This window comes from Pollachius pollachius (assembly GCF_949987615.1).
Source record: "Pollachius pollachius genome assembly, chromosome: 15".
NCBI lineage: Eukaryota > Metazoa > Chordata > Actinopteri > Gadiformes > Gadidae > Pollachius > Pollachius pollachius.
In genome coordinates this window covers 6,567,668-6,593,010 of record NC_136948.1, presented here as the reverse complement: position 1 = coordinate 6,593,010, position 25,343 = coordinate 6,567,668, and the positions used below count along the sequence as shown (strand labels likewise).

Here is a 25,343-nt window from a genome sequence, read left to right as displayed (position 1 = left end):
TTAAAATAATGCATTTTTTATGATATCCCCATATAGATACCTTTACATCAAATTTAAATAAAAAAGATGATCATTATATCAAAAAAGGCAATAAGATACGTATGATTAAAGCCCCCAATACGGATATCTCCTGCTTATTCCATAAACAGAATAACACCAGCCTAACATATAGTGGAGCTTTTCAAAGCTCACAAATCGACCTGCAATTCAATGTAATCAGTCACATGTGTTACCGTTAACCGTTAAACAACAAAGGAATAGGATCTAGAGGAATTCCAAAAGTCTGCATCACAATGGAAACCTGCACAGCATCACACTTAGAGAATGAGCAGACTGCAGTCTGCGGCCAGTTCCCCCGGACACCGCGGGGGGCGCCCGCTCCTCGACCGCTGGGTTTGAAGCACGCCAGCGTTGCTCTTCCTTCCAGAGGAAGAGGAATGTCAGACAGGACTCGTATGTCAACACTGAAGATCCTCCGGAGAGAGGCGTACTCCCAACAACCTGATGGTCCTTTGATGACGCTTTCTATCTCTTTTCTCCGCGGACATTGACTTCACCCAAGAGAAGAGCAGCCGCCGAGCCCTAGTGTTCCCCGAACGATGACAGAGTTTGCACGGAGTTAAATCTGCAATCTTTACACATATTTAAATCAGAGGGGAGGGGGGGGAATTGGTGGGAATCTGATTAGCTTTAGCCTTGAGGTTAGCCTGTTCGTTCGGTAGATTATAAATCCAATCCAACCCGTGTGGCACACTGTTGACATGATGTTTCCATCATCGAGACACTCGGTAAGTGGTGTAGCGGAGGGCTTTTCACTCATCCACCACCGGTGCTAGCCCGTGCTAGCTTAGCGTTAGCCAGGGGAGCTAGCATCCGCGCTTAGCACCCCCAGAGCTACAAGCTACCCTTTTTCTTTAGTTTAGGTCATGTTTTAGACGTGGCTTTAGATTACCTGGATGGCTAATAATGCGCATCCAGAGTTATTTGGGATCACATGCCACAGCGGATCATGAATTCATGTGACCAGGTGATCTCATGAATGTGTTGACACAATGAAAACCAACCATGATGTTCCTACCCTGGATGGTGATCAGTGATTTAGAAGTCCATGTTCAGATCCGGGATGGTGATCAGTGATTAAAGTCATCATTGACCCTTCATGGGGTGGGACCACCTTTCCCAACACGACTAAACTACTCAATTGATGAGTTTGGGTTCGAATTTGTGGATTTTCTGGGGAGTGAATCATTTATTTTTATTTTTAAAGATTTGTGATGCTACAAGTCTTGCTCTGACCCTTGACCTCTTGACTTTGTGCCATTTGTTTAGAGAACTAGGATGTTCAGTGGAGCAGATTAAACATGGCCTTACTGCACTAGTCTTCAGCCCTTTTCCTATCCGATCATGTTTTACCTATGTTCCACACTTTAAGAGCCTGTCTGACTAGCGGCACTGAACGTAAATGTATGCATGGCAAAACGTTCCCTCGCTCTGATGTACTTCAAGTCAAGCCATTTAAGGGAGAAAGATTAGTCGGGGTGTTTCTTGATGACTCGTGCCTCTAGTCGTATTTAGAACACCCTGCTTCCCTAAATCCTCCATCCCCTTAAAAAGGTTCATCTTCAATGTCAGCCTTCTGATACTCAGCCATTCAAAGTCTGCGTCCCTAGTCGGACCTCCAGGTGGTTCTCTTTAGCAGAGCCAGGGTTCTAGTGAGGTTCTCCTCATAGTCCCAGAGTTCTAGTGAGGTTCTCCTTATAGTCCCAGGGTTCTAGCGAGGTTCTCATAGTCCCAGGGTTCTAGTGAGGTTCTCATAGTCCCAGGGTTCTAGTGAGGTTCTCCTCATAGTCCCAGGGTTCTAGTGAGGTTCTCCTCATAGTCCCAGGGTTCTAGTGAGGTTCTCATAGTTCCAGGGTTCTAGTGAGGTTCTCCTCATAGTCCCAGGGTTCTAGTGAGGTTCTCCTCATAGGCCCAGGGTTCTAGTGAGGTTATACTCATAGTCCCAGGGTTCTAGTGAGGTTCTAGTTCTAGTGAGGTTATACTCATAGTCCCAGGGTTCTATTGAGGTTCTACTCCTAGTTCTAGTGAGCCTCTATTCCTAGCTCAAGGGTTCTAGTGAGGTTCTCCTCATAATTCCAGGGTTCTAGCTAGGTTTTACTCCTAGTTCCAGGGTTCTGGTGAGGTTCTCCTCATTGTTCCAGGGTTCTAGTTAGGTTCTCCTCATAGTTCCAGGGTTCTAGTGAGGTTCTCCTCATAGTTCCAGGGTTCTAGTTAGGTTCTCCTCCTAGTTCCAGGGTTCTAGTGAGGTTCTCATAGTTCCAGGGTTCTAGCTAGGTTCTACTCCTAGGTCCAGGGTTCTAGTGAGGTTCTCCTCATAGTTCCAGGGTTCTAGCTAGTTTCTACTCCTAGTTCCAGGGTTCTTAGGGTGTTCCGGTGGTTTTGTAGTCACCGTCTGTGTGTTGGTTCCAGGCGTCAGCACAGTCCGGTCAGCCCCTGAAGTTCACCACCTCGGATTCCTGCGACCGCATCAAGGATGAGTTTCAGTTCCTCCAAGCACAGTACCACAGGTGAACACACACACGCACGCACGCACACACACACGCACAATTCAAGAACGCCGGATATGTTTTTAAATGCCCAAGCGTGTGCCTGTATGTGTGTGTGCTCTGAACCGCCGCAGTCTGAAGATGGAGTGTGACAAGCTGGCCAGTGAGAAGTCAGAGATGCAGCGTCATTACATCATGGTGAGGAAGACGCCACCTTTATCTTCATTTGAGAAGTATTTACACCACAGCGTCGGGGAGCGGTGGGCTCTGATGTGTCGGCAGCGAAGAGTGCAGTCATTCCCAGTAACGGGACTTCCTCTTCCACCTCCGGGCTACAAATCCAACATCTGAAATGGAACCAGACCAGATGTCCGCTTCATTTAATAACAGAATAATACGATTTTAGCTGATTAAGTCGACCACAAAGAGTTTTATTCTAGATGAGAGTAACTGATCAGTGTTGGTCACTGTGGTTTGAACTGATTAGACCAGTCTGGGGTGTCCTGTTATTGGGCGATAATGTACGACCGGTCTGGTGCTAACCACAGCGGTGATTTATTCCTTACATATAGCTGTGTTCTTTTGTCTTGGAACATTGTAACTCTGTGTTTCTCCTCTCTGCAGTATTATGAGATGTCGTATGGCCTGAACATTGAAATGCACAAACAGGTAAATAATGGCCGTTTATGAAAGTCATACCCTGCTTATTTAGGAGGGCTAGTTTCACCAAACCGTGTGTCAGAGAACAGAATATCCCGGTAGAAAGAGACAATACTGGAGGGGCCATATCGTCGAGATGTTAACCAAAACTGAGATGGAATTTCTTCTTTGTGTTTATGATGTGTATGGTTCTGATTTCAGGAGCATTTTGAAAGCCAGAGAAGAATGAAAGATGATAGATGCAGGAGGGAATCATATATACTGTAAACATGATACGATTTCACTCATGAGAATCAAATGACTCTGAATGTAGGCCGCACACTGTTTCATGTAAGGTAATGGATCCCTCCCCGGGGATATTGACCGATGCGTAACGTGTCCAGCGCGGGACGGGCTATGACCAAAATGGCATCAGAACCAATGCCCTGTGTGCATAAGGACACGTGTGCTTCAGGCTGGTTGATGTTTTAACCACTCTTCCCCTCTCCCCCCCCGCCAACAATATTCTTTGTTTTGAGATGGGGTGGGGGGGGGGGGGGAGTTTGCCGTGAGAGGGCTTGCCTTCCAAGGCCGGCTGCTCCATGCTCCTTTTAGGGGGGGGGGGGGGTCCACATGTAGCGACGACGTCTCCCATCCTCCTCCTAATCGCTCAGACACAGACGGCCGTTCAAACGCATGTCAGCATCAGCCTTGTGTAGACATCACCACTGATCTATGAGGACGGCATGCAAATGAGAGGCTGTGCAGTGATGGGCGGGTTCTAAAGACGGCACGGCAGTAAGAACGTTCTTGTGTGTGTGGCTGTGTTCTCAGGCTGAAATAGTCAAGCGGCTCAGTGGGATCTGTGCCCAGGTGATCCCGTACCTGTCCCAGGAGGTGAGTTCCCACCTGGCTGCCGGCCTCCCTTTATACAGGGGTAACCCCCTCTAAGAGAGTGGGTCTCCTACCCTGGACGTATTGGATGGGTTTGTGAGTGCGTGTTGTCGTTGTGTTCCCAGCATCAGCAGCAGGTGATGGGCGCCATTGAGCGAGCCAAGCAGGTCACGCCCCCAGAGATGAGCTCCATCATTCGGGTACGTCGCTGTCCGGGTGGCACTCACTTAAGGGCTCTTTATGGTTCCACGTCGACTCAACGGGTTTACGTCCACAGACGGGCGCCTCCCAAAAATTGTAACCTTCCGTCGAGGCGACGCAGCAGAAAGGGCTATGATTGGTACGCTTACTTAAACCCGACGCAGAACCAAAACAGGTTCACGACTGCGTCAAAGTGACGGCTTCGACGTGGAACCATAATCAGCCCTTGGAGATGCACTGGAGATGAACCGGAGATCTCATTTTCATTTTTTATCACGGATGCATATGAAAGGACTTTGTAGAGATGTGTTCCTGGTTGTTAGCACATCAGTCCTCGTGTGGATGTAGGGACTCAAACACATTCATCTGCCCAATGCCCTACCCAATCACTTATTAAGACGTTCAACCATGAGAACACACACCTCCCTAACAACTAAAGCTCAGCTTCACCCTCCATGCTCTCGTTATGTGACATCATGTAGGACAAAGATAACAAAGATGATCCTAACTCTTTGTGTGTGTTTGTGTGTGTGTGTGTGTCCTTGTCTGTCTGTCCATGAGTCCTGTGTGTGTGTCCTATATGTGTCTGTGTGTGTGTGCATGCATGTCCTATATATGTGTGTGTGTGTGTGCATGTATGCGTGCGTGTCCTATATATGTGTGTGTGTGTGTGTGTGCATGTATGCATGTCCTTTATATATATGTATGTGTGTGTGTGTGTATGCATGCATGTCCTGTGTGTGTGTGTGTGTGTGTGTGTCCTGTTTGTGCGTGCGTGCATGTCCTGTGTGTGTGTGTGTGTGTGTATGCGTGCGTATGCGTGCGTGTCCTATATATGTGTGTGTGTGCTTGCATGCATGTCCTATATGTGCGTGTGTCCCATACGCGTGCGTAATGCTCAGCAACAGCTGCAGGTGCACCAGCTGTCCCAGCTGCAGGGCCTGGCGCTGCCCATGACCTCCCTGCCCATGGGGCTGACCCCGCCCGCGCTGCCCGCCGTCTCCTCCAGCTCTGGGCTGCTGTCCCTCACCTCCATCCTGGCCAACCACTCCCACAGCCAGGCCCAGCTGGCCAAGGAGGACAAGGCCAGGGAGGCGGCCGAGCGGGAACAGCGGGAAGAGGACGGGGACAAGTCGGACTAGCGGAGCGCGGGAAGGGGCGAGAGGGGGAGGCGGGCGGGGCGGACCAGACTAACCAATGACGGAAGAGGAGAGGTGGGAGGAATGGTGGAGGTAGCGTGTGATTGGAGGAGAGGGATTGTGGTGTTGGAGTGGGGGGGACAGGAGGAGGGAGGGAGGGGGTGATAATGTTTAGAGGAGGTCAGCGTGAGGCTCTAGCTAGAGGCCGTGGGGTCAGCGTGAGGCTCTAGCTAGAGGCCGTGGGGTCAGCGTGAGGCTCTAGCTAGAGGCCGTGGGGTCAGCGTGAGGCTCTAGCTAGAGGCAGGGGGTCAGCGTGAGGCTCTAGCTAGAGGCCGTGGGGTCAGCGTGAGGCTCTAGCTAGAGGCCGTGGGGTCAGCGTGAGGCTCTAGCTAGAGGCTGTGGGGTCAGCGTGAGGCTCTAGCTAGAGGCAGGGGGTCAGCGTGAGGCTATGAGGTCAGCATGCACAGCGTGTTGTTGCTTCAGAGGAGCACGCTAACCGGTGAATGCTAACGGCAGCGTCCCCCGCAGCGTTCACATCCTTCAGGAGACCTACTGTACTCCATCTCCCACAATCCTCCTCTTCTGTTTGGTTCTTTTTGATTATCGCTTTATTGAAAGAAAAAAAAAATTCTAAACTGTATATTTCATCGTTTTGTTTGGGGCTGTTTTCTTTCGTTTTCTTTGAGGTCTTTTTGTTCATCCCCCCCGCTATGTAATGTACTCCTGCTCTTTCCTCTTAACTGCCCTGTGTGTTGCTTTCATTCTGCTCTCTAATCGCACAACTTTTTATCAGTTACCCCCCTAATATTTCTGGACCACGAGGCAATTCTCTGAACCGGGGGCCAAGATGGCCGCCGCTTGGAGCTCGACGAAGCGCTTCTCGGATCAACTTGTTGTCCTCTACTGAGCTCATCACCTCAGCCTTGTACCTCACCCCTACAAAAAGTATATTTTCCATCAGTTAAACATACTGTTTTACCTTTTTAACTATAAAATCATAGTGAAAACATCCTAGTGTCAAATATTTTCTTTATTTCGCTTTAATTTAAAGCTTCTTATTGTGTCTATATTATATATATATATGTGTGTGTGTGTGGGTATATATGTATAGGTATATGTGTGTGTGTGTGTGTGTGTTAAAGCTCTGCCCCCATTTTTTTTGACCTAACAAAGTTCTAAGGAAGCAGATTGGGGACACGTGAGTTTTTGACTTTAAAGTCAAAACTTTATGTAGGGACAGATGTATATCTTTATAGAGACAGATGTATATCTATGTAGAGATGGATATATATCTCTGTAGAGACAGATTTATATCTATGTAGAGATGGATATATATCTCTGTAGAGACAGATGTATATCTATGTAGAGATGGATATATATCTGTAGAGACAGATGTATAGCGATATGATTAGTTGATGATAGTAAGACTCCTGAGTTTATTCAGGCGTCGGCCTACAGCTGCTTATTTCTCTTCCATTTCTTTGGTGTGTAAAGCGCTGGAAACATGCATTTTTCTTTCCTTTGACGACACATTTTTGTGTTACAGGTTTTTCTTTTGACAAAGGGACGGATTCACAAAACCCAAATGTCCATGGTGTTGCGCAATTGGCTGCTTTTAGCATTGCATTGCTCTTTTCTCAACTGCTCTATAAAAGTAAACAAGGTTTTATTCACCTCTTTCTAGTCAAAAGAAAATACATTAGAAATCAAACGGACCAACATTGGCTGTATTAAATTTTACTCTCAGCCACCAGGTGGCAGCAATTATCAATCATATCCAGACTGGGGCATTGATTGGTACACGGTCCGTCTTGATGATCGGATTGACCTTTTAATTCGTTTTTTTTTCTCCTCCGCGAGGAGGATGGGGTGGGGCAGATGTGCAAGGCGACTCTGAAACAGGTCTATCTTAACTTTAGAAGCATGCATTCATCCCGACTTTCAGAGATGGCGATGAGATCATTAATTTCATCATTTCGTATGTTGCAAAGCTGCGTTGTTTGTCTGCTTGTGAAAGGGTTTGTATCGGAGGGAGAACGGCACTATATTAATAACGCCTCGTGCCCACTGCACCGTCAGTCAAAGGACGTCGGAAGGCGTGGCTGACAGATGGGGGAGCTTTCCAGGGTCGTCAGAGCCCGAGTAGTGTCACAGTGCTTAAATTTGCATACGCGATCTGATTGGATGACGGATCCGTCGCTGCCGAAAAAGTTGACAATTTTTCAACTTTTGACGGCGCCGAAGGCTCCAACGGAGCGCAAGGATCCACAATGCATTGCGCGTCCGTCCCCATTCAAAGTCAATGGGGATCAGTCAACGGACGGATGCAGTGGGCACGAGGCGTTAACCCACCTCTCTGAGTAGGCGCTGCCCCAACCTAGATTTCTATTTTTTGCTTGATAGGCTTTGTCACTTTTTGGTTTGTTTTATTTTGAGGCTCTTTGAACATGAAACTTGATTATAATGTGCATGCAGTCTTTGAAAACAATAGTTGGGCTCCGCTTATAAAATAAAGGGTAAAAACCACTTGAGCAGACGTGTACTCAGAAAATACCAACAGATCTGGGGCAGTAAGCCTATTACAAACGGAGAATGGAAACACGAGGATTTTATATTGTTTTTTCTTTTGTTTAAAAGAAAAGTTAAAACATGACTATAAATTCAAAAGGCTTTGGGTCAAGGATCTCTTCCCTTTTCAACTGATAAAAGACCTACTCGTACACACACACGCTTTTCAAGGTTATTTTGTCATTACAGAAATTGTGCCCAGTTTTCTAGAGAAAATATGTTTACATTCTTTAAAATTTTGTTTTCCTATCCCCAATTACATGAAACAAACACATCATAATTTATCAATCAGTTGAACCGGAACCTAAGCTGGCTAGGAGTACAAAAATAAAGAAAAAGTAAAAACTATCGATTAAAAGTACCCGATTTTAGAGTCCTTGTCGCATCTGGGAAGTTGTTTTAAAGTTTGAGGTGTTCCATCGCTTTTTTCTTGAGTAAAGATGGCACTCCCATTCTTCTGGCGGGGGAATCCCAGCCCGCCTCCCCTCGGGAGAACAGGCTACAACACGATCACTCCCTCGCGGCTCAAGATCAGCCCCCAGAACGACAGCGATCACGGAGCTGTAGAACTAGGGCTGGTAATGACGCCTAGACAAGAAGATCTATCTGCGCCAAGGCCACAGGTTTCCTCCGTCGTTATATGAGCCTCTACCTTCTATGTCCGTCACACGAAGGTCTGAACTGCAGGTCTCTTTTTTTCAGAAGAACAAGAAAAAATAATAATGAAATAGTGATTGTAACGGTGACGTAAGTAACACAGCAAGGCATTTAAAAAGTTAAAATTACATCTTTATCACATCACCTGGGAAATAACAACTGCGACTTCGAACCCAAATACATTAGAAATGCAGTGTAACAGTTAGTCATTCAAAATTAAAAATAATATTCAACTGATTTAGTGAAGTAAAACATTGTTGTAGATACTGCAATAACATGTGATCGTTTGTAAAAAATTTGATTAGACAGAGTATTGCGAGAAATCTGGAAAGAAAGATATATATATATAGATAAAAAAAACCATCAAATTTGAAAGCTGAACATGTTCCCGCAATAGCGAATTGACAAATTAAACTAAACAATTGACGTTTGGAAAAACAAAAAGTTAGTATTATACATATATATGGTGGTTAGATACGTCTAAATCAGTCCGATAATACCAAACCATTTCTTTGAAAAGGTAAAGAGATGGGGAACTCTGCCTGGGGACATCTCCAGTGTACAAACCGTTCTCTGTAGAGGAAACTAAATATCTAAAAAACATCTGTTGGCCCAAACGAGCAACAAAATAACACTTTCACATCGCATGGTTAGCTCCATTCAAGGACAAAAACTAATAGCTTGTTGCCCCCTTTTATATCAACAGAACAAAAAAAGTGTATTGGCAGCCAGCAAATAAAGTCTGCAAGAGAGTTTGACTTAAAACGAAACACTATATAAATACCACAATACTCTGTGCGCGCGCACACACACACACACACACACACACACACACACACACACACACACACACACACACACACACACACACTATAAACTTTGGCTCCACCAGGAGATGAACACACAGGGTTTCCCATCATGAAGTTCAGGGGGTTAGTCTGTACGGCCTCGACACAGTGGTCTGTTGTCGTTGTGATTTTCATATTCACGTGATATAAGTGTTGCAGTCGCCCGCATATCCTGCTCCACCCGTCTTCCCCCACTCCTGTGTTTTGAAATGGCGGGCCGTGTTAGTCAGAGGGTACAATGCGGTACAAAATAACAACAAATGAACCTCAACCACAAAATGGCAGCCAGAGTGGGCTGTGTGGGGCTTCCGGCCTCTGCTATCTCGACAGGCCGTGAGCCGGAGCTGTGCCGACGGAGGCAGCGGTGGGAACTGTGTGGCAGTGGTGCTGGTGGTGCTGGAGGAGGAGGAGGTGGAGGAGGGGGTGGTGCTCAAACAGGCCCCGAACAGGTGTAGCGGGTGTGGTTGCCTAGGGGGCCGTCAGGGGCCGGCGGGCTGGGCTTGCACTCCATGTTCTGCTCCTCGGACACGTGGTCCTCCGGGAGGGGGGCGCAGCGCTGCTTGAAGAAGTCAGAGACGTAGCGCACCTGGAGGGGGCGGGATGGGAGGGGGAGGGAGGGGGAGAGAGAGGGAGGGGGAGAGGGAGGGAGGGGGAGAGGGAGGGACGGAGAGGGAGGAGAGGGGACGGAGAGGGAAAGAAAGGGAGTGAGAGGGAAAGAAAGGGAGGGAGAGGGAAAGGGGGAGATGAAGGGAGGGAGAGAGAGGAAGGGAGGGACAGAGAGGGGGAGAAAAAGGGAGGGAGAGAGGAAGGGAGGGAGGGGAAGGGAGGGAGGGAGCGAGACAGGGAGAAAGCAAGGGGGTGAAGGGGAAATAGAGAAATCCGGATTTGTATTTCCTCGTTGACAACTTGCAAAACAAATGCATACGACTGAGAGATAGAGGTGGATAGATAAGGAGTGAGAGAGAGAGAGATAGACACACACACGGAAACACACACACACACACGACTCACGGTGAGGCAGGCGATCAGCGCCCCCTGCAGGAGGCCCACCACCACGTCGCTCCAGTGGTGTTTGTAGTCGGACACGCGGGTGTAGCCCACGAACAGGGAGAAGGCCACCAGGAAGAACTGGATGGTGGGCCGCACCAGACGGGTCCACTTGCCCTGCATCCGGGCCTGCACGTACAGCTGGACACACACAGTACACACACTTATACACACACCAGGACACATCGCACACACACAATATCTATACACACACACACACAAACACACACACACAAACTATCTATTTATCTATACACATACATACACAAGGATAGACAAACACACACACACCACACACACACACACACACACACACACACACACAATATCTATTTATATATACACACACTTGTATAAACCCACGAGGACACGTATCTATCTATCTATATACACACACAACAAGGACACATTACACACACTATATATATATATATATATACACACGTACATACATACACACACCAAGGACACATCTCTCACCCACACACACACACAATATCTATACACACACACACACACACACACACACACACACACACACACACACACACACACACACACACACACACACACACACACACACACACACACACAATATCTATCTAGATAAGACAAGAGAGAGAACACACACCCACATATACAAATACTCACCGACAGGAACAGCATGCAGTACATCCCAAAGGACGAATGGCCAGAGTAGAATGATAACCTGGAACCACAAAACATGGAGCATCATAATCCAGAACACAGACACACGAGAGAGACCGAGAGAGAGACAGAGAGAGAGACAGAGACAAAGAGAGACAGATGGAGACGATGGAGAGAGAGAGAGACGGAGAGGAGGAGAGATTGAATCAAAGAGAGACAGAGATGGAGACAGAAGGAGAGGAAGAGAGAGTGACGAAAACAGAGACAGAGAGACAGACACATTGAGAGAGAGAGAGAAACAGAGAGACAGACACACAGACAGACAGAGATATGGAGAGAGAGAAAGACAGAGAGAGAAAGAGAGACAGACGCAGAGAGACGGAGACAGAAACAGAGAAGGAGACACAGAGACAGAGACGGAGAGAGGGACAGACAAACACAGAGAGACAGAAACAGAGAGACACAGAGCGACAGAGAGACAGACAGAGAGAGGGGCAGGTCTTTCCCACCTGGACTCGGTCACGTTGCGGGGCAGGCCCGTGCAGTTGATCACGGCCAAGTAGCCGTTGCAGGTCACCGGCGCGCACACAGACAGGAAGTTGGGTCTGGGCCGGCCGATGGTGAACTTGGCCATGTCCGTCAGTGATTGGCTGACGGCGGCGCCGAACAGGAAGGTGCCCACCACCTTGTAGAGCGCCGCCAGGTACTGGTTGAACGGGGAGTTGGAGTACAGCCGCTTGGCGTACACCAGGTAGGCCTCACCCGACATGATCTGAGGGATCACGCGCACACACGCGCAGACACACAAACAATGGTGACCTTGTGGGCGGGGCTTATGATGACCATGGAGCAGGTGATGAGGGTCAGTGTGTGGGCGGGGCTTCCGATGACCATTGGGCAGGTGATGAGGGTCAGTGTGGGCGGGGCTTACGATGACCGAGGAGCAGGTGATGTTCAGCACTGCATGCAGCGCTCACTTAATAAAGGCTTGGGCAGGATCTAAATTAACTTTCTCGGAATGTGTAATAAGAAGAAACACCTTCCGTCCCAGTGGGTTCAACAGGCCGGTGTCCCCATGGTTACCGAGGTCCTCTTTAGAACGTCCTGATCCGGTCAAACGATGGCTGATATCAGCGTCTGTACGGATTGTACGACCACACAAAGGACTCTCCTCCAGACCGCCAGATTAGCGTGTGTGCGTATTCTTCGCCACTTCCTGCCACGTCCCCGTCATGGCCTCAAGGCCAATTCCCACCAGAACCGTCAGGGAAGCGTCACGGCAGTAAAACGATCGCCGAAGACAATAGAAACCATTATAGTCAATGTACGCTATTCCAATGAACCGTCCCCAAACCGGCACTTCGTTTACGATACTTGCCTCTTCTATTTTTGAAGGTTGCCGGTTCGCAGCCGTGTCTCAGAATTCTTCTACAGCCAATCAGTTTGCATTTGCTCATGAATATTGATGACCTCACAACGACCCCTCTGCAATTCACAGGATATTGTAATATTATACAGTCTATCTATGGTATCAATAACTAGTCAGTTGCAAAGAAAAAATGAAAGTCTGCGTCGATGCCTCATATGTTCTCTAATCGCAAGTCCAGTGTCGCAAGCGGACCGCGACGATGCCATGACATGTAGAAATGATACCGTATTTAATGGGTTATAATATTGATGTATATATATTATGTAGGGGTTGATTATAACTCGTGAATAATACTATAATGAAGGTATGAATCATTCTAATCATAATCGTTTTTACAATTCATATATTATAATTATTCACGTCCTGAGCCATCAGCCGGAACGTGTCCGGAGCGCTTCCAGTTGGGATTGGGGCCAGTGTGTGGGCGGGGTTTATGATGAGCATGGAGCAGGTGTTGGTGACAGTGTGGGCGGGGCTTACGATGACCATGGAGCAGGTGATGGTGACGGCAGCCATGGTGCCGTGGGAGATGGTGTCCTTCCTGTAGGGGTAGCTGATGCTGCTGTCACTGCAGTCGATCCCCCGCTGGTACGGCCAGAACCTCAGAGTCAAGATGGCCGACGGCAGGGCCGCTGTGGGGTGAAAGAGAAGAGAGAAATAAATCACTGATTGGTTTTAAGGTTTTTTTTTTAGGGTTAGGTGCTATGGTAAGGGGTCATTTTAAACGGTAAGGACATAGAGCGCCGGTGACCGCCCTGGTTCCGGAGGTACATTTTCCATTCATTTTCTACATTGACTATTAATAAAATCGTTATATAAAATAGGTTTAAGCCTGGAACCAAGTCAACCATTCGTCAAGGTAGTCGTAGCCATTAAACATTTGCAAAGCAAAAAATACATTTGGAAAATGGAATAAAAAGCATCAAAAAAATGTTTTTACAAGATTGTGTACATTATTCTTTGAACGACGAAGGAACTACTATCCCATACTATGCGTCTTATAACCTTTGACATTATTATATTTGTCAATAAAAGTTGTGTGTGTGTGTGTGTGTGTGTGTGTGTGTGTGTGTGTGTGTGTGTGTGTGTGTGTGTGTGTGTGTGTGTGTGTGTGTGTGTGTGTGTGTGTGTGCGTGCGTGTGTGTAAGGAGTGTCAGAGTCAGGCTGAGTCTCATCATATTCACATTACCAGAGGTTGTATAAAGTTATAAGTCCATCTACATTGTATATCCTGTCCATAGATGTTAAGCGCGCGACATCTGAACATGGCAGCCTGGTCTGAAGGGTGCTTGAGTTAAGTGACAGTGGAGGAGGACATGAATCCTCTTTGAACAGCAACAACGGAAGCACGGGCCTTTTTTTATCCAAGAAGGATCCGGAAGATATGCTGAGTGGAAGGTTACAGTGAAACAAGCCGCCATTCAGCCCAGGAGCCACGGCGACTGACTCACTTTCCCACCAATGAGGACTTTCCGTTCCGCGAACCACTCCATCTTCCTCATCGACCCGACGGGTGACTCTCAGGACATGACGGGGACGCGGCGAGGTGGAAGGAAGTGGCTAAGAATACACACAGACACGCTTATCTGGCGGTCTGGGGGAGAGTCCTTTGTGTGGTCGTACAATACGTACAGACGCTGATATCAGCCATCGTATGACCGGATCTGGACGTTCTAAAGATGACCTCGGTAACCATGGGGACACCGGCCTGTCTAAAATGGAGAGCGATTCTTCTTATTACACATTCCGAGAAAGTTCATTTAGGTCCTGCCCAAGCCTTTATTAAGTGAGTGCTGAATGCAGCGCTGAACTACTATTCTTCTTAAGTTTTATTCTTTCTTTAATAGTCTCTACAAACTTTGGGACCAACCTCCTTCCTAAATTTTTCACCTAGAGACTAACTTGGAATCGCACGCTTTTTTTTTTTTTTCTCAATGGAAGTCCATTCTCTGACACTTCAAACTTTGTAACTTGGTCAATATTTAACCGTTAACCTTCGTTACAATTTTAGCAAATCAACACACTTGTAACTTCAATTACAGATTATCAGTAAAATTTATATATTTTTTCTGAATCAAAGTTTAACTGTTTAATTTCATACCGGCTTCGAATATTATCAGTTTGTCTTTGGGGACCCCCGTTTATACTGTATGGCTATAGGCTAGGTGCTTGCTACATATGCATTTTACTCCCGGTAGAAGCTAAGTGCTAACAATAATGCTTAAACAATCTTTTTCACGTCATGGTATCTACACAAACGATGTGCCATATGAAAGCTGAGACTCAAAGTATTCCAACAGTATAAAAGACTGATTATGGTCCCACGGTCACGCAACGCAAGGGGGTTATGGACCCCTTACGTCCTTGCGGACCCTCCTTGCGTCCACCACAAATCCCGGACATGCGCCTCCCAAAAATCGTAACCTTCCATTGAGGGGACGCAGCAGCAAGGGCTGTGATTGGTCCGCTTACTAAAACCTGACGCAGAACCATAAATGTTCACGACTGCGTTGAAGCGTCTACGTGGTCATTACGTGGAACCATAATCAAGGCTTAAGTCTCGTCATTTGTGAGCTTATTTCTATGAACTAGATGTGGAGGAAGGAATATGGTCAATAACATACTTTTCCAAATTACTACCACACACACACACACACACACACACACACACACACAAACCGCTCAGCTATTCTATATTTTATCTAAAATGTATTCAAACTTAAATCACATTAACTATTTGTTTGAACACACTTTATTTTTTTCCAAACATTATTTTTTTTAAAGCAAAGTTGACACCTGATAGGACACCAGGAGGATGTAAAGCTGGCTCCTGATAGGACACCAGGAGGATGTAAAGCTGGCTCCTGATAGGACACCAGGAGGCTGTAAAGCTGGCTTCTGATAGGACACCAGGAGAGTGAAGCTGACTCCTGATAGGACACCAGTAGGATGTAAAGCTGGCTCCTGATAGGACACCAGGAGGCTGTAAGGCTGGCTCCTGATAGGACACCAGGAGGATGTACAGCTGGCTCCTGATAGGACACCAGGAGGATGTAAAGCTGGCTCCTGATAGGACACCAGGAGGCTGTAAGGCTGGCTCCTGATAGGACACCAGGAGGATGTAAAGCTGGCTCCTGATAGGACACCAGGAGGATGTAAAGCTGGCTCCTGATAGGACTCCAGGAGGATGTAAAGCTTGCTCCTGATCCTCTGCCCTCAGGACTTTTACTCCATCACCTTCCTGTTTTCAAGAGCCTCCCGTCAACCATGCCATGCTCATTTGAGGAATGGCTTTTGTGCAAGTTTGTGTGTGTGCGTAACGTAGTTCCCCTCCTGCTTCACCTTCCAGCGCACTGCCTGGTCGTTCCCACCCCTGGGTGGAGCTGATGGCTGAAGGGTGTTTGTTCTGCTAAGGATAACGTGCCGATAAGCCCTTGGGTCTAACACACACACACACACACACACACACACACACACACGTTAATCTCCTCTATTATTTCAGAGAGCCCATCATCTTTTGATGAACCTGAGGTATTTCCTACACCGCCCCCCCCTCTCTACACCGTCAACCTCACCCCGGGGCCAAGTCCAGCACCAGGGAGGCCTCCTGATGCATCCTGAGCACAGAACCATGCATCGATGTTCATAGTTCTGTCAGAACACAGAACTATGAACATGCATATCTTGCTATTCTGTCAAACCTTTCTAGGTTATTAAGAAACGCACCTCCACCCCTTCCTCCACCTCTAAGCTGCCCTCTTAACCACCCCTACCTCCACCTCTAAGCTGCCCTCTTAACCCCCCCTACCTCCACCCCTACCTCCTCCCTAAGCTGCCCTCTTAACTACCTCAACCTCCACCCTTACCTCCACCTCTAAGCTGCCCTCTTAACTACCTCAACCTCCACCCCTACCTCCACCTCTAAACTGCCCTCTTAACCCCCCCTACCTCCACCTCTAAACTGCCCTCTTAACCCGCCCTACCTCCACCTCAGGGGGTGGAGGTGAGACCCCCAGGGCCTCAGCGGGGCGTCTTTGTTATGTTGTGACTAACATTTTTACTGTTTTCCTGGACTTTTACGGGACCTACAACCCCGAGAACAATGTCTCGACTTTTTCCATTGTTTTTCTTCTGCACACACACACACACACACACACACACACACACACACACACACACACACACACACACACACACACACACACACACACACACACACACACACACACACACAATTCTGCTGAAGCAGCTCTCCTCACGACATACGGGACCCGGGTCCGTCGAGACAGAGCGGACGAGGGGAAAGTCTCCACAGAACCACAGATTCCTCCTGGAGAAAACAAACATTGTGGAATCTGGGATGAGGGAACGAGCTTCCTCCCGACCTCCGACCCGACAGGAAGTCGAAATGTTCCTGTTTTTCGACTCCCAAGATAGGCTCGTGTTGGCCGTCGCTCCACGCCGCTCCGACAGAACGCGAGCACGTCCAGACAGACGTGTAGAGACACGGCGTGTCCACCGCGATTAATAGTTTTTTGGGGGTCAAGCGATCTACAAACTAATAGAATCTAGTTAAAAAATAAAATAAATCTTTCATTAAATGTATTATAGAAATAGAACAGCTGGATACATTTTTGTACATTATTTTCGATAAGAACATTTTCTGTTTGACATTTTTTTTCTTCCTCAGTTACAAAGTTTGAATAATGGTGATTTCAATATTGACCAAAACAATCGTGATCATGATATTTTCCATAATCGAGCAGCCCTACGTGGATGTAGCTCTCAGCTCTCCGTCGTCACTACAAATCCCAACCCCACTCTGAAGGCCAATAGAGCGGTGTAAACCAGTTCAGCACAGTCGTACCCCTCCCGACATTATGTAGTAACAATGGTCTGCGGCAGAAGAAGTCCACCGTATCGGCCTATGACAACACGAGGGCGGCCAGGTGTGCTTCTCTCTGCTCGGTCGGACGCTGTTCCTCCGTGCGGCGCGTCGACGATGTGGTTGTCATGTCGTCGTACTCAAACGCTTTCGCTGGAACGAGATGCACTTCTGTTCCGTTGGCCCGGGGTCACCCAGAGAGCGTTCAGACTGAACACCTACAAAGGTCTAAGAGACTCAAGTACGCAGGATGAACCGGTTCACCTGTGAGCCCCGCAAACAGGTCTGGAGGAGGAGTGTGTTACCATGAGAACAGACATGAGCTCCTGCTAGGATCACCGGTCACACATTATAAAGGAAAGCTTCATAAAGTCAGGGAAGTCAATTGCAAACAAAAGAAGTGCTGTACTGTAAGAAACTACTATAGGCAGACTTTGGACTTTAATCATGGCTTATTGGTATAAAGTCATGATGTTATAAAGATATGATCCTGTGATACCGGTATCATAAGGAGGCATGTGGATCAATCCCATTGGCTGATGTGTCAGTCAGTCACACTCTCCAACGCACAGTCCACAACCCATTAATGCTGCCCAGGGATGCAAAAAGAATTTAAGCCAAAACGGACAAATAAAGTTGTATCGTATCGTATCATATGCAGGCTTCTTACGTTGGTTACAATCTTTTTGCCCAGTCAATATTATCCTCTTTTTTTTCAGCCCTTAAGGGAACCTGCCAGATCTTTTTGAAGGAACAAAGACGACCAATGAACCACAGGTGTAGGAGAACCTTCCTTGTTTGTAATCACTTCGGGTTGATTACCCCTATGTTGAAAGATATAGGGCGTCTGTTTGCCTAACCGACCACAACCAAAGTGTTGCTGATATGAAATCAATCTCTCTCTCTCGGAATGTAAGAGTTCACAGAAGTTAAGGCTTCCCTGCTTACACTGGCACATAGTTGGAAGCAGCAGATGTGCTTTTGTGTGTGTGTGTGTGTGTCTTTGTGTGTGCGTCTCCATTTGTCACCCGAACAGTTGGCGGACGCTGTTGTAAATAAGTCAGCGAAATGTTTAAATGCCTTAGAAATATAAATGTAATGAGACAAGCTGGAGCAGCTGTTTCCAGTCCCCCCCCCCCAAACACACACACACCACTGAACAGTGTGGATCTTTATCAGGGTCTGCTTGAGGCTAAATCAGAAAGATATTTTTACGATATTTCAACACAACTTTCAAGTGTGAAGAATGAACTTCCCAGCCGATTATTTAACTCTCTCTCTCTCTCTCTCTCTCTCTCTCTCTCTCTCTCTCTCTCTCTCTCTCTCTCTCTCTCTCTCTCTCTCTCTCTCCAACTGTGCGGGCGGGAAACAGCCGCTCTGGCCTGTCGCTTACACGCAAACAGCTGAACACGGGCTGGCCTGACAACAGGACAGCAACGTCACAAGCCTTTCTGACCCTCCAGAACTCCAGGAGAGGACGTCCTGCCTGAGCAAGGTCACACGACACACACACACGCACGCACACCCACACGCACAGTGGGTGGATGTCTTGAAACAGCCCTAAGGTCTGGTGGAGTGGAGGTATGGAGGCGGTGTAGGGAGCAGGACATCGAAGGAAGAAGTACCTCCAGGGCTTCCCCAGAGGGACGGGGGGTTTGAGAGTCATGACCAGGCAACGTTTCCTCAATAATGGCTGAAAACGTATGCACGCATGTCGTGCTCCTTTGAACAACAGACCCACGCACACGCAAGCGCACACACAGTTTTCTGGATGTGCGCGTTGAACAGAAGAACGGTCATTAGCATTCCTCCCCGTCACTCAACAGAAGGCCCCCGCTGAACGCATGCACGCACACACACACACACACACACACACACACACGCATGCGCACACACACACACACACACACACACACACACACACACACACTCTTCTGGTCCTGCCACATCCTCTGATTTTAGCGTGAATCGTTAATCCTAACCACTTCTCCATTTCCTTAACTTCATACTTCCTTGAATCACAAAAGTATCAGGTATCAAGACACTAAAGACTCCCATCTGCTCAGATCTCCCCACTGGCAAACGTATCCCGACTTACAAGGTATCAAAGGAACCAAAAGTGATTTAATGAGCCATTCACAGTTTCACTTTTCCAGCCGTGACAACTGTTGTTGGCTTAAGTCCCGCATGTCCCTCAAGTGCCTCATGTCCCTCAAAGACCCTTAAGTCTCTCATGCCCCTCATGTCCTTAACAACGGGGACATTCTGGGGGTCAGAGTTCAAGGAGAGATAGGGCGTCGGATTAACACTTTACAAACTGTGTTTTTATAAAGTTATTTCCAAAATATTTGGTACCACAACTACCTTGTGACTTACGGTAGTAGGACCTCAGTGAGCTGAGATATTTAGTGACTTCAACAAGGAGAGGAAGAGGCTCAGGAGGAAGAGTCTGTAGACTAGCACTCCAGAGGATTTAGGTTGTCAACTCTGTTTCCTTGTTTCTAAAGGTTTCATAAAAACTAGGGTTCCATCCGTCTTTCTAGGACAAGTTTGAACAGGCGGTTGAACAAGACTGTTCACACACACGGCATAACATAAAACACACACACACACACACACTGCATAACATAAGATCAGACACATACGACCCAAGATGACTAGCATAACACACACACACACACACACACACACACACACACACACACACACACACACACACACACACACACACACACTAATGTTCCAGAACTTTTGCAAACATAGGAGAGGGCCAATGCCCTTTGCTCATCCGGCGATCAAAGTTCATGGGAAACACGCAAAAACATTAAAAAAAATAAAAAAAAAGGCAGGAAACCAACAGAAAGGTCAATAACCATCAACGATGGACATATGGAGAGATTACCGCAGCAACACTGCACACAAAACATGGAATTACAGGGGCGGGGGTAACAGGACTATAGGTTCAACCTGTATTTACACACAACAACATCCCTCCGTAAAAACAAAAAAATCAAAGACACACCAAGCCCTTTGACGGAGCTGTTAACCTCTGAACAACCACCGCTCGATGCACCAGATAACACAGCAGCACTCCAACGTCCGCCACTGTTTCCAGGTCGTGTTGTTGACTTCAGAAGCCCGCTGATTAGCTGGTCAATATCTTCGATCCATTATGTGGATCGATAACAGAGCCCTCCTAAAAGAGTAGGCTGTTCCCTTGTATATACGCACTGAAAGATGACATCGCTTCCCTATAATACTCTCCTTGACTGCCATTTTTAAAAGAGACGTCTGCCAAACGCACACCCAGAACACCTTTAATTTGGTCCCCTGGAATTAAAGGATAAAGTAATGATTAAAAGAGAGTAAGGTAAGGCGCTGGAGCCAAACCCGTCCACCTTTGCCTTTGGACTCCCCAAAGCAGCCCAGTGGATCCCGGTAACAGTTGAAGAGCCAACAGCCATGTTGCAACAGGACAAGGAGCCGCTCACTCACCGACAAAAACGCTGAGGACGTCCACCACCACCAGGATCATCTTCCTGCCTTGCTCCGTCATGTTTCTTCTGCTGTCCCTTACAACCGCACACGGTGCTCACAGCCAAGTTGTGACCGGTCACAGTGCACGCTGTGGGTGGGTGGGTGGGTGGGTGGGTGTTTGTGAGTGTTTGTGTGTCTCCCTGAAGTAAAACACGTAAAGAAACAAGCAACCAGATCTGCTCGTTCTTCCGGCCCGGCTCCTCTACCTGCGCTGTTGAAGCCAAGGTGTGCGAGCTACACGCGGCGCGCTCCCGCTGAGAAGGTGTGCGCGGCGCGCCCCCCGCGGACTTCGCGCGCGTGACGACGTGCGCTCTCAGAATTCCCCCTCACTCACACAATCACACACACACACACGCTAGCAAGCGCTCACTCACTCACTCACTCACTCACTCACTAACTCAAACACTAACGCACAGTTGGTGAAAACAATGAGGGGCAAACATGTGTTATGAAACCAGAAAGAGATTGTCTCGTAGGGAATGCACGCACACACACACACGCACCTACGCAAGCACACACACACACACACACAGACACACACACACACACACACATTTGTAACTCAAGCCAAAGCTTGAAAGAAGATCGTCTCCCCCTCTTTTGTCATGATTTGTGTGGATAAGATTGTATTGTAAGTGAAAAACAGTCGAGAGACAAGAGTTTGGTCGGATACAGTTGATTTTTAATGTGCAATGTATAATGTAAAGTACATTATATTGATGATGGAAAAGGAGTCAACATTCAGATTTTGGCTCAGGGTTGTGCTGATTCACAGAAAATAATAAAGCTGCTTTCAATTAAACAAAATACCTGCAGCCGTTTTGATAATTGAATCGTCCCACCATAACAACAATAATCAATAATAACAACAATATTATGCAGATTATTCTGACCAAAGTAATTAGGTTAGTACTTTCCTCATGAAGCCATTTTTCGTACGACAACGTTCCCAAGCATACTTGAACAAAACAAAGCTCGTAATGCAGCAAAGTCACACACATAACACAAATACTGGATTAAAATAACACTTCTTTAGAATAAAGCGCACACAGAGAGGACTGGTATAAGAAGGCCTGTTTATTGGCGGAAACAACGAACATATTCTACGGAGAACAGGCCTCAGCCGCGTCCTGAGAGAAACGACAGAGCAATAGGTCGAAGGCCACCGGGCCGGGAGAGTTCAGGGAGAGGGTTCGGGGTGAGGGGGTGAGGCTTAGGGGTAAGGGTGAGAGGGTTACTGTGCGTTCACACCAAAAACGAATTGCGCTGCAAAGACGCTTTGGTTGCTCATAAAGTATCGCTGCGAATGTTTCAGTTCGCTTTTGTCGCTGAAGTCGCTCATGACGTACAATTCAATTTTGCAGACGCATTTAAAGGAGCCGTATGCTTTTAGTACAGACAGCCATATTAAAGAGTGAACTCCCATAAACTTTGGCCATATTGCAGAAACGGTTTTGCTTGTTGGATAAAGTGCTTCGACAGCAAGTGGGGATTCCCAGTGATTCCCCTCCAATATATATATATAGAAAAAGTCATGATCTGCAGTCATTCGTCAAACAAATTGACATTGCGCACATGGCTAATTTGCATACGTTCACAGGACTGGCTGGCTCCGCAAGGCAAATAATGGAATCTATCTATCTATCTATCTATCTATCTATCTATCTATCTATCTATCTATCTATCTATCTATCTATCTATCTATCTATCTATCTCTCTCTCTCTCTCTCTCTCTCTCTCTCTCTCTCTCTCTCTCTCTCTCTCTCTCTCTCTCTCTCTCTCTCTCTCTCTCTCTCTCTCTCTCTCTCTCTCTCTCTCTCTCTCTCTCTCAACGCGTGTCTACTTTTAATGGATGTATTTTGTGTATGTCAGACTTGTCTCCCTTTTTCTGTGTGGTCTTGTAGGCTACTGTCCTGCGTGAGCCGAATCACCTAAATTAATTCCCGATTTGTGTCGTTTGGTATTAATAAAGACTTGACTAGGCTATCTATCTAGACTATTTAATTAAAAATGATTCACCTCAGGCTCCGTGAAGAGTGGGGAATAGAGGGATAAAAGACAAGAGATATGTCCCTTGTCATTTATCCCTCGTCTTGTCGATTAGTTTGTGTATGTGACGATTTTAAAAACGTGTTTTGTTTAAAGCATGACTACACGCGATTGGTTGGTTAGATTGGTGGTATGGAGAGCAAATGAAAATGATATCCGCTCAAATACGAACGTTCTAGATCGCAAATATTTTCTATAAATACTCCCGCTTATCATCACTTTGTATCAAAATCACTATGGATGTTGCACTCATTAACTATTGAACACAAAACAGAAAACACAGCTGTCATTGTCACTGACAGTGATATATCGTTTCACTTCTTATGACAAATGTACTTATTGTAAGTCGCTTTGGATAAAAGCGTCTGCTAAATGGTCATTTGTCAGCTGTCTATCCTCTATTAAACTGCATTGAAGTGACACGTTTGTTCCGTGCATTATTCATTTGCATTATTGTTGCATTATTCCTTTGCACAACCTATTATTCCTTTGCAAAACGTATGTATTTTCGATACCTGAAAACGATATCGTCCCATTCTGAGCAAGGAAGATTAGTATGCTAGGATCTCGGTTAGCAGGCATGTATCGCGCCTATTTTACAATAATCTCAAACGTTTCATTAACTCACACAACAGACCAACCAACCACGCGTGACACCTCCGCCCAGGCCAGAGCCTTTTTGTTGCGATCTCTGAAATATAAAGGGCTCGGATCGTACTACACCGGGTGCCCAGTTACAGCCGCGATTCATTTTTCAGTCGACATTTTGTAGTAAGTAGGAACCAAAAAAGTAGGCAGGAACCAAAGTGCCGGTGTTCGGTGTTCCCTGGGATCCACGCAAGCAAAGAGCGTCTACATTCCGATCGGCTGTCAGTGTTTTGCCGCTGAAACACGTCATAGTAATTTGCATAAAGTTCAGCAACTTTTTTTGGTCGCTCTGGTCGCTCACCTTTTGCCGCTGGTAGCGTTTGACGCTTGTGTCGCTTTGGTCGCTCTTGCCCATAGAAAGTGAATGACTTCCGGTGATTTGGCAGCTCAATTCGCTTTTGGTGTGAACGCACAGTTAGGGTTAGAATTGTAGGAGAGCAGCAAGCTGCCGGCGGACGGGATCGGCATCTGGCGAGCGGCACCATGCTCAACTCCGCCGCGCCCTCTGCTGGACACGGGTGAGGTTGTGACGAAGGTCGGCCCTTGAGCTCTCTGGCTCCCCCTGGTGGCAGAGAAGACTCAGCGGCCCAGCAGGGGGCGGCAGGAGCGTAGTGGTCGTCGCAGGGCAGAGCACACTGGGGCGCCTGGAGCAGGAACGTAGAAGGGGTTGAGGGAGATTGTGTGGACCGGGAAGCACGGTGTGGTAAGTTGTGTCGCGTAGCATTCCAGGGTTTTCCCGGCCAGCTGTTTCCAGAACCAAACAGATCTCTGACTTTGAGACAAGTATGAAAACAGGTGATGCATCATGGTGCGGAAATGAATGAGAAAACAAAGCTAAGCAGTGACGCCCAGATCGGCTAACAGCCCTCCTCTCATTCGCTCCTGCACTTCCTGGGCAGGGGGAGAGCCAGCTCTTGTAGCCGTGGCGATGGTTTAGCTAGCAGAGCACCGGCGCTGATGGCGTAGGGGTCGTAGCCCTGGAAGAGAGCCTCTCTCTGCCTCGGGCTGGCCAGCTCTCGCACCCTCAGGCTGGGCGCCGCACGCCGCACAGACCCGGGCACCGGCCAGCTGGAAGGACGCCCACACAGGTACCCAGGGGGGGTCCGCTTTGGGGCTGGGGAGGGGGGGAGGGAGGGAGAGAGAGGGAGGGAGGGAGAGAGGGGGTAGGGGGCGGGAGAGAGAGAGAGAGGGAGGGAGAAAGGGGGAGGGAGGGGGTAGGTGGAGAGAGGAGAGAGGGAGGGAGAGAGAGGGAGAGAGGGAGGGAGGGAGAGAGCGGGAGGGAGAGAGGGGTGAGGGGGAGAGAGAGAGGGAGTTAGTGAGAGAGAGAGGGAGAGGAAGGGAGAGAGAGAGGGGGGGGGAGAGAAAGAGAGAGAAGGAGAAGGAGACAAAGGGCAAGAGTAAGCATCCAGGGTTGGCAACATCACAAGTTCATGTCTGCGTTCTACACCATCAGATCACTGAACGGCCGAACGCCTACCCGGTAAATCGGGCAAAACAGGCATTGGTCAACAGATCCCAGCCACCGTCACCTTCTTCATTGTATTTATTATATAAATGTAGTCTTTTGTTTATCATTATTATTACATGTCCAGTGTGCTGCCGTCTTAC

At 47.5% G+C, this 25,343-nt stretch overlaps 2 protein-coding genes across 3 annotated transcripts; one reads left to right on the top strand and one right to left on the bottom strand.

Annotated features, from left to right (window-relative positions):
• The first annotated feature begins 466 nt into the window (after nucleotides 1-466).
• On the top strand, nucleotides 467-6,429 carry LOC307086977 (TLE family member 5-like). 2 transcript variants are annotated; one of them, XR_013812466.1, is made up of 8 exons: nucleotides 467-788; nucleotides 2,470-2,567; nucleotides 2,681-2,744; nucleotides 3,171-3,215; nucleotides 4,020-4,082; nucleotides 4,205-4,279; nucleotides 5,183-5,782; nucleotides 5,815-6,429. XR_013812466.1 is itself a non-coding variant. In XM_079752337.1 (7 exons), the coding sequence occupies exons 1-7, from the start codon at nucleotides 762-764 to the stop codon at nucleotides 5,420-5,422; spliced, it is 612 nt and encodes a 203-aa protein (XP_079608463.1). In that variant the 5' UTR covers nucleotides 467-761; the 3' UTR covers nucleotides 5,423-6,429. The 2 variants fall into 2 exon arrangements, 1 of the variants encoding a protein (XP_079608463.1); XM_079752337.1 differs by having other exon boundaries at nucleotides 5,183-6,429.
• A 1,540-nt stretch (nucleotides 6,430-7,969) lies between these two features.
• Nucleotides 7,970-21,298, bottom strand: LOC307086598 (phospholipid phosphatase 2-like). The gene is made up of 6 exons (XM_079751854.1): nucleotides 20,997-21,298; nucleotides 13,097-13,248; nucleotides 11,697-11,959; nucleotides 11,191-11,248; nucleotides 10,504-10,680; nucleotides 7,970-10,078 (listed from the first exon to the last, which is right to left on the bottom strand). Exons 1-6 carry the CDS (start codon nucleotides 21,055-21,057, stop codon nucleotides 9,923-9,925), a joined length of 867 nt encoding a protein of 288 aa, XP_079607980.1. The 5' UTR covers nucleotides 21,058-21,298; the 3' UTR covers nucleotides 7,970-9,922.
• Between the last annotated feature and the right edge of the window lie 4,045 nt (nucleotides 21,299-25,343).